The sequence below is a fragment of the Aplysia californica genome, unplaced genomic scaffold (assembly GCF_000002075.1).
Source record: "Aplysia californica isolate F4 #8 unplaced genomic scaffold, AplCal3.0 scaffold00544, whole genome shotgun sequence".
NCBI lineage: Eukaryota > Metazoa > Mollusca > Gastropoda > Aplysiida > Aplysiidae > Aplysia > Aplysia californica.
Genome location: NW_004797814.1, coordinates 200,669 through 215,462, shown reverse-complemented (window position 1 = coordinate 215,462; position 14,794 = coordinate 200,669). Strand labels below are relative to the sequence as shown.

Here is a 14,794-nt window from a genome sequence, read left to right as displayed (position 1 = left end):
ACACACACACACACACACACACACACACACACACACACACACACACACACATACACTTCCTTCTACTTCTAGCTACAGATCAATCGCTTTAACTAGCTTTAGGCAAACTTATAGAAAATAAAGACCAACAAACGCCATACGTGGTTTCTCGAAACTACAAACTCTTCAAGTAATCTTCAGTGTGGATTCCGAAACTCAAGAGCAACTCTTATCTGCCCACAGACTTAAATATGTGAAACTTTCATTGAAGGAGGTCATCTGATCTCCTATATCATTCAAACCTCCTAAACAACATACCTGCTGTTCCAGACTCGATGGCCGCGAAAAACAATTAATTAACATTTCCTCCGATTTTGCGCGGATCTGCACCAAATTGAGAGGAATTATGTTTAAGCTTGAAAAGTAGGCATGAAAATTATATTCAAGTTTTGTCCGTCAAAGAAGGTTGCAAAGCACTTTTGCTGAGCAAATAGACGTGTACTATGCCTTGATTTAACATCACATGGGGAAAGGATATGTGTCCAGGGCCACGCTTGTTTTCTTGGGAAAGTTTTAACACAAAAGAAAACTTTCATCTCGCAAATTAAATACCTTCCCGTGATATGACATAAAATGTATAAAGCATTTTTTAAATTTGATCTCATCCAGAAGAGGGCTACTTTTTCCCAGGACTAACTTACAATTACTGTGTCGATGTGCTTCTGTTTACTCAAATAAAGACAGATTGACATGAATTTCTTTGCTCTTCTCGGCGGCACCTCAATTTGTTCATATTATGTTAGGTAAAAAGAAAGATACTGTAGCAATGTTTTAGTGAAGTCTGCTTTCTCCTCGATGTCTAGGTATACAAGATGGTGTTATTTCATCAAATACAAGTTACGTTATTTCATTGGCTTAAGTAATGAGAATTATTTTTGCTCGGCGAAGTGACCCCATGATGATTTTCGTTTTTGGTTGTTTTTTTCATTGCCACTAGCTTAATTTTAGGGTTGTTGGGTTTTTTAAAAATAAGCACTGCTATAAACAGCATGCGTTGCGATGTGCCTTCCACGTAGCTAACATCTTTCCGTGTTTTTCGTTTTGTTTCTGTTTTTGTTTTTCAGGAGGTGGTGCTGCACATGGCTCTAATAGTATTGCTGCTAATGATCATCTTTGTGGCCTTAGAAGGTAAGTTTGCCAGTGTTTTTATCAATGCTTTTCCAGAAGAGCGCACCAATTATATTATTCTAAAAGTGTCCTTTGACAAATGGTACTCACTAAAATAGTCGGATAAACGTGTGGAAAGAGCAGCATCTACCATTTTAAACTTTGACAAACGGAGGGAATAAAATACTCAGCCTTGCCAAATACTAATCGTTTTTCTATTTGCTATGTTTACTATCAACGTACTAAAATGACGCAGTTTTGCTTTGACGTTATTTTTTTTTATCTTAAATATTGCAGCAAATAACCTCACAGACGCAGTGCTGGGTCATTTCCATTTGCTTGCAAACATGTTACGGTCTTCTTCAACCTGCGACGTGGACCACGACACCGTTGATGACCAGAAAGTTCCAGAGTTTTCTGAAACTGCCCCAACTCAAACCGTTATTCCTGGAAGCTTTTCCGAAGACTTGGCTGTGAAGACCGCCAGCAATAAAGAGCTATTCCATTCAAATAAAGCAACTCTTACCTCGTTCTTGAGTCCCTCCTCGCAGCTCTCGATAGATCCAGAAGTTTCAGTCCCAGTTGACGCTTCAACGTTCATTAACGGTATAAAAGACTGCGCTGAAAAGTCTAACGTGCTGTCTGAGCACGACAAAGATACTCCTAAATGCCAGTTGTCTTTGGGCGAGCCGACGAGTGACACGTCATCCGTGGATGTGTCAACGATGACTGATCATGCTGAGAGTGTTGACAATAACGTCGGAACTGTTCTACCCGAAAAATGGTAAGTTAGTGGGTTGTGTGCCGAAAAACATGTCTGATATAGAATACTGTTGTATCTCAAAATTCTTCCCAACAAAGATTAGATGAACACAAATATATGGAACACCACAGAGTGAACTCAATTTGTCCTGAATAATGTTTTGTTGGGACTTTCTCACAAAGGCAGCTTAATTTCTCAGAAAGACATGCTATTTATCGATCAGAGGTCTCATAAAAGATAACGAGAACGTAAATATAATAATTAATAATACATTCCTATCATAATCATTATCTCCTATACAGTGTAGCCGAGGTCATGACTGAGGTCGTGAATTTATCGAGCGAGTCCACCCAGACCGATGATACAATTTTTTCCTGTGACGACGGTGTAGTCTGCGACACGGGATCTCGATTGGTGGAAATTCCACTGAAAGCAGCCAAAGTGGAAACCGCCGATGCCTGTGTGCTGGTAGGTCTGATGTCTGTTTTATCGAATGCCTGCAAACGTATTAACGAAAATATGTCAGCCCAAATCGACACAAATTACATGTATAGGCCTACTGTTTAGGAGGCGGGCGGCTTCAAAAATGTATGTCATAGCCAATCCGGGCTGAATGGCATACAGAATCTAAGCAGAAAGGGGAAAATGATGCTTTGAAATACTTGCACCTCATGGGAATTTAAAATGTGTGGTGTGTCTAGGAGAAAAGCTACTGTCCTAGCCAAATTTTAGATTCAAAGCGTTTGCAGGATGCACAAACAAAGAGAGAAAAGAAAAGGACATTTTGATGTATTGAGCTCCGAAGGAAAAGCTGTATTCTCGTTTTATTAATAATAATAATAATGAAGATCATTTCTATAGCGCCCACTCCCGTGAAAACACAGCTCTAGGCGCTTTACATAAATGCATGTAGGAACAATATTCACGCACGCGACACACACACGCGCACATACACGCTCATGCACACATACACGCTCATGCACACACACAAACACACTCACATACACACACAAAACACACACACACACACACACACACACACACACACACACACACACACACACACTCACGCACACATAACACGCACACATGTGCACACACACATCTACTTGCCTATCGCACGCGCACGCTTACACGTCGTCACGGAATGAGCTCATATATAATAAGATAATATATACAATGCAATTCACAAAATACATAAATGGATACATGGTCATTTACATAACATTGTACTGAACGTGAATCTACTGACATAAAAAGGATGTCATTTAATGTGTCTTTAAAGATTTTTAAAATTTAGACTCAGATGTTGTGTGTCTCAAGGGTTGGGGAAAAGAGTTCCAAACTGATGGAGCAAGGTGGGCAAACGATCTTTCAGCTAATTTTCTACGCCCTTTTCTAGGAACTCTTAAAAGATACTGATTGTCTGATCTTAGTGATCTAGATGGAACTTAAATCTGGATGAGATCACAAAGATATGAGGGAGCTTTGTTATTGACACATTTATGACATAATATTGCAATTTTATATGACATTCTAGCTGACACGGGAAGCCAATGCAACGTTCTTAACATGGGAGTAATGTGGTCCCTCTTCTTTTTCTTTAGTACAAGCCTAGCAGCATGATTTTGGAAACGTTGTAACTTGTGAAGAGAGTTATTTGGTAAGTTAGCGAGTAAAGCATTGCAATAATTGATGCGCGAAAACAAGAAAGATGTCAAGAGCGTTTTCAACGAGTGTTCATTCAAAAACATAGACATATGACCCATTCTACGCAATTCACAAAATAAAACGGTACATAAATAATTGATATGATGTTCCATTGACAATTTTGAATCAAAATACACTCCCAGATTTGTTGCTTTATTGGTAAAATACAGTTTTTCATTTTCAGCACAAATATGATCAATGTCTACGGGGATGTGGCTTTTCTTCGGGTTACATTCTTATCAGAGGGACAGAGGTGCCGTTCATTATTACTTTTAGATAGATATGAAGAACACAGAAAACAATGTCACACTGATAATTTACACAAGCCTATAGCTTGTCCCCTTAGAGTGTTCCTTTAACCACCTCCACATTGCTGACACTGTCCTAGAAACTGTTTTCGGCTCTCAAATAATGCCCAATATCACTGCAGTTTAGTGAAGAACACTTAACAGGAACAGTGGTATGACTAAGAGAGTTATTGCACCCGGGATGCTGAGAGTAAGATTTTAGACAGCGAGTGGTTGCAGGGAGCCACTTCTTTGTCCAGCTTCTTTTCATACAGCCTGTTGTTTCTGCCAGTCTGTCTTGCTTCTTCTTGCACTACATGACCGTTGTTTTGTTTCTGTCAGTCTTTCTTGCTTTTTCCTCGGTTATATATTGTATAACCTTTATTTTGTTGATGGGCTTCCTTAACAGACACAAACAAACGAACATCTCAGAATTTCTTCAAATATAGTACTTTTTACAAAGTAAGAGTCCCAGCATGTAATTCTAAATAAGCCCAAAGACCTATCACGTACAAAGACTATACTTCATTCTTCAGGCTGACATGGATGCCAAAAGGATCTACCAGCAGATTGAAAAGGTGCAACAGAAGCATGATCACTCAATGAAAAGACTAAGAAGAAAATTCTTAGCCATGCGTCGACGCTGTCAGATTGAAGGTGATACAACCGCAAAGCGATGTGATATAGTGTGAGAAATTGTGGACTTTTCTCATAATAAAAGTCTTAGTAGTAATTGGGTTTTAAAAAATACAAAAAATACGAACAAGGACTAAAGTACATGTATTAGTCTTCAATTGTTTAAAATCGATTTTGCTACATAAGTCAATGCCTTAGTAATGTCTAGCGCCCCTCCCCCCCCCCCCCCCTTGTCTTTGTTTTCCTGTTTCCACCACTCTCTTCCGTTTTTCCGTGACTGAGGTGCAGTCCCTTTAATGGTTAAGAGACCGAATAACTCACATGAATATATATGTAAGTGTAAGCAAATTTGTGCTAATTTCTGCTGTGTGTCGTCTCTTCCAACTTTATTTCTTTCTGTCTTCTCTCTTCTTTGCACTGCCCGATACAAAATGCTCCATCTTTGAAATTACTGCTTATATATGTAAATATATATATATATATATATATATATATATATATATATATATATATATATATATATATATATATATATATATATATATGTATATATATATTATCTACTTATCAAAAATCATAAAGATAAGTCTGTACTTATACTGTATAATTTATTGATCTTTGGCACTAAGGCTATATGGTGTGTTCAATCTTAACTAAACTGCAATATCTGTTTCAGTGATCTAGCCAGTTTTTGGGTGATTATACCAGAACATCAATGTACAAAGGTTCAGCATCAAACCGGAATTGTATCCATTTGAGTGCAAAGGCTCTGTACATGCTCACGCCAATTTAATTAATCATACAATTAATGTGTGCCTAATATACCTATGGTTCAGCCATTTTCATTAGATTTCTGATCCACATCAAAGAATTTGACAACGGCAATATAAGCGCACTTTTCAAAAAGAAGATTAATTATCGTGACCTCAAATGATCGTCTGTTTTTTCAATGAGCGTGCCTTTTCCGTACGACAGATATCCCAGGACGGGATATAGTAGAGTTCTTAAGAAAAGAAAATATAGAAATATCGTAAATCAATTATTGGGGAGCCACAACTCATAGATCTACACTGTGTGCAGACTATTTGTTTTATTTCCGTTTACTATTTTCAAAGATGTATTTAATTTGTTGCCGGGGGTATTATAAGAGATGCATCACCTTTATCTCTCTCTCTCTCTCTCTCTCTCTCGAGAGAGAGAGAGAGAGAGAGAGAGAGAGAGAGAGAGAGAGAGAGAGAGAGATGGCTCCCTATGTCCCTTTTCCCACATAACAGACACTTTCTTTTCTCTTTCTCATTCGCTAGCTAAAGACTTGAAAGGCAACACTACAAGAAAGAACGAATTCCTGACGAAGTTACAGCTCACCATACCGAATCTTCAAAAAGAGAAGAGTTTTCTCTTGGCTGAACGTGCCTCGGTGGAGAAGCAGTTTGAAAATGAAAAGAAGAGGAACAGAGAACTAGTGTGTAGGCTTACAAAACTGAACCAATACTTTTACCGACTAGGTGAGATTCTTTTAACATGAGTATAATTCCGTACATGTTACTTTCTATAATAACAAGTAGACATTTTCTTTAAAGTTTTAGTTTAGTTTTAGTAGAGGTTTTACAGCTCTTGCAATTGCATAAGCTCAGAAGATTAGATCTGTTACAAGAGAGTAACAAACATAAAAAAGATGAAGGGGAGAAAAGGACGGTAAATGTTTGATAGGAAAGAAGAAGCAAACCACATCAGAGCACCCTCCAACCACCCACAGACATATGTTTAGGTCATATGAGCAGCGGGACACACCCAATATTAATATTTGCAGTTTGTAGGAAATTTTGAATTTTTGCCCGGGTGGCGGCCGAAGTCTACTCGTATTGATTTTAGACCACCAAGGGATCTTTAACGTGCGCAACTTGCACACGGGCCCTCCAAGATTGTTTGCCCTTGTCCGAGAAGGCTAGGTGTAGATCTTTCCTACCTGAAGATCAGGGGTGTGGCAGAAAGATAGCAGTAAGGAGGAGCCAAGGAGTAGCAGTAGAAAGGCTGCAGAAAGAGTCAGGAGCCCAGAGGAGGGGGCAATGGAGGTGAGGGGGTGGGGGCAGAAAGCAAACGACAGAGCATTGCTGGAAAGCAGGAAAGGAGGGGAAAGGAGACGCTTTTATTTAGAGAAGAAATTTTTTCGGTCGCTACCCGGATTCGAACCCGGGACCTTTGAATGAGAGGCCAACACCTTAACTTCTCGGCCGGTTTAAATAAATAAAGAGTTTCTATTAACATATCACGAGCTTTGTGCTGTCTTGTACCAACTCAATTTTTTTCTGGCGTAAATCACTCTGGGGAAGCACTAGATTCCAATCGCGAATAGTACACAATGATAGTGACAATGGCATTCACCGCAGTAATTTGGGGGTTAAATGGGAGGTTTTTAACAGCCTAGCTAACTGCGACAAAAAAACACTCAAAAATTTGGAAATTGGAGTGAGTACAACATAGTACCCGATCGCGATATGATCAACGCTGACCACACTTTTACCTATACTACCCCTCACTGGACAGGTCAGATGCAGCAGACGCCGCCCCCAGTCCACTGGCGACAGCAGACGCAAGCCCAGCCTCACAACTCTGTCGTCCCGACACTCCGGTGTCCGGCGGAAGGTCAAAGCTCCAACTCACAGGCTCAGCGTTCAGCAGCCACGGACCGACAGCAGCATCTTCAACAGCCGCTGCACCAGCAGAAGACTCACCTTCATGCTTTGGGCACACAGCCACACGTTCAAGGCGCGGGCTCGCTTCCCTCCCCGAATCGACACCAGGCAGGGCAGCATCAACAACAGCAGCAACAGCAGCAACAGCAGCAACAGCAGCAACAGCACCTACTGCATAACCATGCTCTGGTTTTACAGCAGCAGCAGCAGCAGCAGCAGCAACACCACCACCAACACCAAACACAACAGCCACCTCAGTCACTTCTCCAACAACAACGTTTGCCAATTTTTCAATTATTTAACAAGACGTTCAGTCATTCTCAAGACAGTTTGAACCCTCCAATCTATATGCACATAAAACAGCAACAGCAGCAGCAACAACAACATCAACAACAGCAACAGCAACAGCAACCGCAGCAGCAGCTACCACAACAGCAACAGCAGCTGCAGCACCACCCAAAAACTCTTCAACAGCAGCAACAACAACATCAATATCAGCTACAGCAGCTCCAGCTACCACAACGCTCAAATGGACTTAACTCGCTCCAGGCGAACGACTACAACGAGCAAGTGCACACAGGTATGGCAACCAAGACAACTGGCAACGTTGGCAATGGTTCCCCGAGGAACGGATAGAATTCACGAAGGATAGGAGTGTGCTCTTCGAGGTCATGTGCTAGCAGAACAAGCTTAAAGAAGTTTAAAGAAAAGGCAAAAGGGAAGCAATGACTCGGAAACAGAGTTTGTTCCTCTGGACCTTGATCAAAGAGAGAATATGTGACGTTTGGATGAAAATCAGGGAACAAGATGGCCATAAGTAGGCCTATGCTTGACCTCTCCACGATATGTTGTGACTTGTCATTGTTTAGATCGTAAGTGATTTTTTTTTTGGGGGGGGGGGGTGGAGCGGACTCTGCAGTATAAACATAAACATGTATAGAGAAATAAACAGTAAGATTAATAGGAAAGCATGAAGATTGAAGAGAGAAAGAAAGGGGGGAAGAGAGAGAGAGAGAGAGAGAGAGAGAGAGAGACAGAGAGAGAGAGAGAGACAGAGAGAGAGAGAGACAGAGAGAGAGAGAGAGAGAGAGAGAGAGAGAGAGAGAGAGAGAGAGAGAGAGAGAGAGAGAGAGAGAGAGAGAGAGAGATTGGATAGGTGGGATGATTGATTGAGAATGAGATCCAAGATATCAATGACAGGACATCATATTCTTTGAATCCTTCTAAAAAAAAAGTAAAATGTGTACAACAGAGAGCGATTGAAAGGTGTGGGAATGAATAATCCATCACAAAACAGGAGAAAGATCTAAGGCGATACAATGTGTCATCATGTGTAACTTTTTTTTAATGAAAGAGGGGATCTTTTTACTCGGTTTACCAGTTTTTATACGATTTCATATTCTGTTTGTTTACAATGTGTTAAATGCCTAACCAATACAGCCGCACAGCACAAGAGACGATGAAGAAAATAAAGATCTGTCGTGTTTGGTACGTTTATTTAAAGTTACTGACACACAGTGATTTCCTACCCAAGCTGGCCGGCAGCGCAGATGGTGTTTTTATACCACAGTAAAAGACACATTTGAAAGGGATTTACAAATGAGAATTTGCATGGATATGCAAAGGGGAAGAATGGAAAAATTTGATATCGCACCCCGCATTGTATAATGTGTATGCCAATGTCGTGTCCTATTTACACCGTGAGCGAAATACTTTTTGTATTGCTTAATAAATTCTGATTTTTTTTCCTTCTCGAAATGACATTCCTCCAGGTTCACTTATTTTTAAAACGTGTTTCTGGTGGTTCATAAATTGCTTTTTTTTCTCATTTGTCATTCTTGTAGCACTGTGATTACCTTTAAAATGGTAACCTTACGCCTCGTCTTTCGTCCCTCCATCCTCCTCCCCTTTTTTTTCCTTCGATCCCTCCTCTATACTTTTAAAATAAAAATAATATGGTATTTTTATTATTTTAAAAAAAAAACAACTACACACACATTCGCATACACACATAACAGGCCTTAAAGAACTTCCAAACAAGATCAAGATACTAAGGATCAACACCACTACCAACAATTAGATTACCATCGATGAAACACCACTGGAGGAAACGGACTCGTTCACTTACTCGGGTAGTATGTACAAGGATGGAGGAACTAAAGCAGAAATTAAGACAAGAATATTCAAGGCAAGATGCGCTTTCACACAAATAAAAACGTATGGAAGTCAGGAACAAAACCTAAGACACCCTAGTGCAAAAAGTGTACTACTCAATGGATAGGAAACACAAACTTATAAAACAAACTTTTACAAAGCTACTGATATTTGTCAACAGCTGTTTAAGAAAAATGCTAAATATGAACAACAAATGTCCGTCTTTCCTGTCCACTACAAAGTCGGGGGGGGGCGATAGAGAGAGAGAGAGAGAGAGAGAGAGAGAGAGAGAGAGAGAGAGAGAGAGAGAGAGAGAGAGAGAGAGAGAGGAGAGAGAGAGAGAGAGAGAGAGAGAGAGAGAGAGAGAGAGGGAAAGAAAGAAAAAATTTGGGGGGGGGGGGGGGGGGGACGTCAATAAAGCAACTGTTAAGCTCAGCACCTTGCACGCAAAGAAATCGAGTTCAATCCCCGCCTGTGAAAGATAATATTTCATATTATGTCTCTGTCTCTCTTCTGTAAAGCAGTATCCCACATAGCTAACCCCAGGCCTGTCGTGATGGGCTTGGTCAGAGCAGCATGAGTCGGAGCTGCCTGCCTCCTAAAAGTGTCAGGTCTGCTCGTTCCTTCCTCCTCATTAAAAGTAAAAGTATTCGCTGAGCTGAGTTTTGATCGTTTTGACAACTTTAGCACTAGCAGAAACTGTCAAGTTTTAGGAATCTTGTTACTGACATCTTTCTGAGTACATTCATTTAGGACGCTCATTCTGGTTCAACGACACCGCTTGAAGACGCCCTGTTTTGGGGTTCTTTTTATTTCTTCACTGCAGTGTAGACGTATGATACTACGTGTAGTTTGTTTTCACAAACTGGTACATTTCCATTATTGAATTTCTTCTAGTTTATTGGGGAATTTATTAAACATGTATTGTATTTGCAAGTTTTGCAATTGTATGTTCTAAATAATGGAAATCATAGAATAGTATTGCTTTGTTTGAATCTGTCTTGAATGGTCCGTAAGCAACGGAAAGGTCTGAGTACTGAAAGAGTTAAAAAGAAGTATAAAACGTGTATTATTCATATTCATACATCAATTTTTTCAATTTTTTTTTCGAAAAGGCAAACAACTCACTTTCCATGAAATTTACAAATTCGTGTTTCTGATATGTATCACAGTTCGGAATCTGCCATAACATTGCCTTTGGACTCCTGTTGATCGGACATGGGCCAGCTGCGTCTCGAAGGGTTATAAGTGGTCAGACAAATTATGTATCCATTACGTCCCAAAGTGTTGTAAGTGGTCATACATTAATCGCTACCTCAGAATTACAAAGTTCTATCTGCACAGTACCTAGTTTTGAGAAATTTGACGTCGAATATTTTGAGTTTCACATTATGTCAAGCTTTTTTAAATGCAATTCTTTGCAGGCGCTGTTCGAGTGCCGCCCAGAAGTTTTTTAATGTTCTATCACGTAAAACACCCACAGTAATAAAATAAAAGAAACCTGAAACAAACACTAGCTGAATATTACATCAAAACAAGGTCCTCACTAGCGCCATAACTGTCATTTATGTGTCTATAGCGCCGTAAAATATCAACTATGTATCAAACATAATAGGATATTCAACAGTGTAACCTGACCTATAAATCGCTCTTGGGGATAACCCAAGCAATGACGACGCTCGTAGCGGGTTTGGCGGTTCATTAATATTAATAAGACGGCATATCTTAAATGTGCTCCTGCCGAACAGTGCTGAAACATAGCCCACAGTAGGCAATCTAAATATAAACGCGATAGACCGTAGGCTATTCTTAGCCAATATTATGTGAGCCCCGGTGCAATCCAGCTGAGTGCTCAAGTGAATTATGATTGTTTCATTGTCTTTCTTGCCACTATTAAGTGACTCTGTGACCGTGAACCTGAGGGAGGTGAACGTGACCGTCCTATGAGTTGTGCCTTTGAATGGTTTAGTAGTGGAGTGGTGAAAGTTATTACTTGAGTAATCATTTCCAATACAGAATGAACGAAATTGATGTTTAGCTTACAAACAAATTTAGTACTAAAAATCAAAGCGACAAGTAAAAAGAATAAAAATAAAAGCACGAGGTCCTCCCTCACAAACCCAAAGATCTTAAAATGATACTCCGTCTCATTTACTATGCCCTTGACTATCTTCAGCATGCGATGGCTTAATTATTGCACGTCCACTTTTTAGCCCCACGAGCCGCCCCTGATTCTTTTAATATTTTGATAAGGACTCCGAATAACTTTACCGTTTTGATACAGCAGACAGAGCATTTGGTTTCGGACTCCATGTTCTTTGTAACCCAAAACGGCCAGAAATATCAGATAGAACTTTGTAATTCTGAGGTAGCGAAATGGATCCATTACGTTCGAGAGTGTTATAAGTCGTCGGACAAATGTATCTATTACGTATTCTAAGGGTTTTAAGTGGTCAGACGAACATGTCTATTACGTCCCAGAGTGTTGTCAAACTGGCATACATGTATGTCTTGGTATCGGCGACAGTGCAATCCTCTACAGCCAAACCCTTGAGCTTCCTAGGCCACCTCACTGAAAATGCCTTCAGAGCTTGAACGTGACGCTATCATCTTTCTTGTACGAATACTAGGAAAACTCAATACAATGTCCCCTCTTTGTTCTAGACTGAGCGACATATACGTTCCCACCAGTTCTTGCTTCCGTTTGCTCAACAAGGTACGAGAAAGTCCTTGTTGCTTTACGCACAATTGAGGTGGTTCGTACAATTTGTTTAAAGCTGCAACTTCATCTTCTAGTATTCCGTGGAGCCTTAAAATCGCCCGCAGTGATGGTCAGTGTGAGTTGTCAAATGCTATACTAAAACCCATAAAGTCCATTGATGCCAAATTAAAGTTATTGTACTCTCCTAGAATTCTATCTAAGGATGAAAACTTGGCCTTCACACGAGCGATCCCCTCAACCATGGCATCTTCAAACGTACGTGCAAATTAAACTGCAAAGAATTACTGTGATGAACTATTCTATCACACTGATGTTCGCTAGCTGGGCCGAGGCAGCGGCTTGAAGCTTGTCTTCGCCCTCCTTCACGCCATTGTCTATGTCGTCGATGAAAGGGCTTTTGAACACTTTCCATTAGAGGTTGGCTTTGTGGACTCGGCGTCCTCATACTCATAGACATCAGTTCTCACCTAAATGATCTGAACCTACCCTACAGCTACAAGGAAGTGACATACACGTCAGCCGCGGACATGTTAACCTGAGTAAGAGTATTCGAAGTGAAACTGATTTTGTAGAAGAGGCAACTGAGCAAAGGGGACACATACTTTCCTCACCTAGCCCAGTGTAATGCTCCTGCCCTTGTTGGCACTGAAGAATGCGCCAATATTGGGTCTACCACAAGGTATGATGGTAATGGTATAAATCCGTCTCACGTGCAGTCTGACTCCCACGGGTTGAATGTTGTCATCTCTCCTTTTGATTATCTGTTATTTTATGCCCACTCGGACTTCCAGTTGGAGCTTATTGGGCTGCTGCAAGCTCGTATCCAAATCCAAGTCTACTATCAATGTCGCTGTGTCAATTGCAACGTGCAGTTTCCTGTGCCTGTGATTGCAATGTTTGGTAGCACTTATTCTTGGGAACAGCTGTATGTATCTAGGTAGGTTGATAGCTTGGTAGATAGATAGATTGGTAAGTAGGTATGTAGGTAGGTAGGTAGGTAGGTAGGTATGTAGGTAGGTAGGTAGGTAGGTAGGTAGGTAGGTAGGTAGGTAGGTAGGTAGGTAGGTGGATTGACAAGCAAGGTAGACATGCACTGACCCAGTCTCTGACTCATGGCTATTGGGAATTTAAGGAAGACAATATGCATCTGTTGATGAAGAGAGAGAGAAAGAGAAAGAGAGAGAGAGAGAGAGAGAGAGAGAGAGAGAGAGAGAGAGAGAGAGAGAGAGAGAGAGAGCGAGAGAGAGAGAGAGAGAGGGGGGCGGTAAAAAGAGAGACACAGACAGACAGACAGACAGACAGACAGACAGACAGACAGACAGACAGACAGACAGGCAGACAGACAGGCAGACAGACAGACAGACAGACAGACAGACAGACAGACAGACAGACAGACAGACAGACAGACAGACAGACAGACAGACAGAGACAATAGACAGAGAGACAGATACAAATACAAAGATAGTTTTACAAACGCGTTTACCATAAAGTTAACGTGAAAATCAGTCGTGTAAAGCCATCGAATGGCATGCCAGTCGCATTGTTGAAACAGCCTCCAAACTGTCCTCATCACAACATTGTCATTTATAACAACAGACCCATCAATCATTCTTTGCAGTTTTTCGGCTATCTTTTACTTCCACTTTTCAACAGGGTGTTCCAAATCCGCTTTTGTTGTCTGTTTTCTCTTGCTGTAACATTATTTGGCCAAGTCAATATAGTGTCTTTAAGCCACTTCAAACTTTCTTTTGGCATAGAACGATACCTGCAATGCGTCCAGCCAAACAGTATTATTTTTCTACTTCTCTAAGCTGTTGACAGAAGATCAGGTTAAGCAAAAAAACTACAACAACAGAAACAAACAAACAAGCTACCAACAAAAAAAAAGAACAAAAAGAGAACAAAGCCAAACAAGAACCAAAAAAGCCGACAATACTTAAGCAAGAACCCCAAGAAGACACATTGTTTTTTGGGCCACCTTCGAAACGGCCTTTTCGGGTCCAGCAAGGCTTTTACTTTATACAAGGATAGCTTAATAAACGCCTTTGCCATGAAGTCAACGTGAAAATCGGTCGTATAAAACCATTGAAGGGCACGACAGTTGCATTATTGAAGCAGCCGCCAAATTGTCACAACACTGCCATTTGCAACAGCAGACTCTTAAACCTTCACAGAGGTCGACAACTTTTTTGACCAACAAGGTCACATATATGGGCTCTGAATTGACCTGTATTAGTGTAAGGTTGAAAATAGCAGTGCGTATACATTTGATGACAATGGCAAAATAGCGACGTAAGTTCATCAAAAGAGCAGTTCATGTTCACGTTATGACAATAATAAAATAGCGGTGCATTATCATGTTATGACAATGGCAAAAATAAATAATCGATGCCCGCACTTGTATTGCATTGGCAATGACAATGACACCTCTTAAACTTACTTATGTACGAACACGTAACTGACCTTGTTTTAAAAACAAAAACAGAGCAAAACAAACTTAGCTGCCTTTGTCATTCGCAACAGTTGCTCCTTTATAAGTAATTTCTATTTATCAGACATTGAATAGCAAAACTATGAATAAATCGTTTGCTCCCCTTCCATCTACTTCTCCCTCTGTCTGTCTGTCTGTCTGTCTGTCTGTCTGTCTGTCTGTCTGTCTGTCTGTCTCTCTCTCTCTCTCTCT

At 40.5% G+C, this 14,794-nt stretch overlaps 1 protein-coding gene across 1 annotated transcript in view; it reads left to right on the top strand.

The window, feature by feature from the left end:
* The window catches only part of LOC101861980, a 15,902-nt gene extending 8,031 nt beyond the window's left edge, over nucleotides 1-7,871 (top strand). Inside the window, exons 6-11 of the mRNA XM_005106583.2 lie at nucleotides 1,104-1,167; nucleotides 1,444-1,930; nucleotides 2,212-2,377; nucleotides 4,443-4,563; nucleotides 5,847-6,047; nucleotides 7,087-7,871. Of these exons, the coding sequence (XP_005106640.1) occupies nucleotides 1,104-1,167; nucleotides 1,444-1,930; nucleotides 2,212-2,377; nucleotides 4,443-4,563; nucleotides 5,847-6,047; nucleotides 7,087-7,871 (1,824 nt within the window). The remainder of the gene's footprint in view (nucleotides 1-1,103; nucleotides 1,168-1,443; nucleotides 1,931-2,211; nucleotides 2,378-4,442; nucleotides 4,564-5,846; nucleotides 6,048-7,086) is intronic.
* The last annotated feature ends 6,923 nt before the right edge of the window (nucleotides 7,872-14,794 follow it).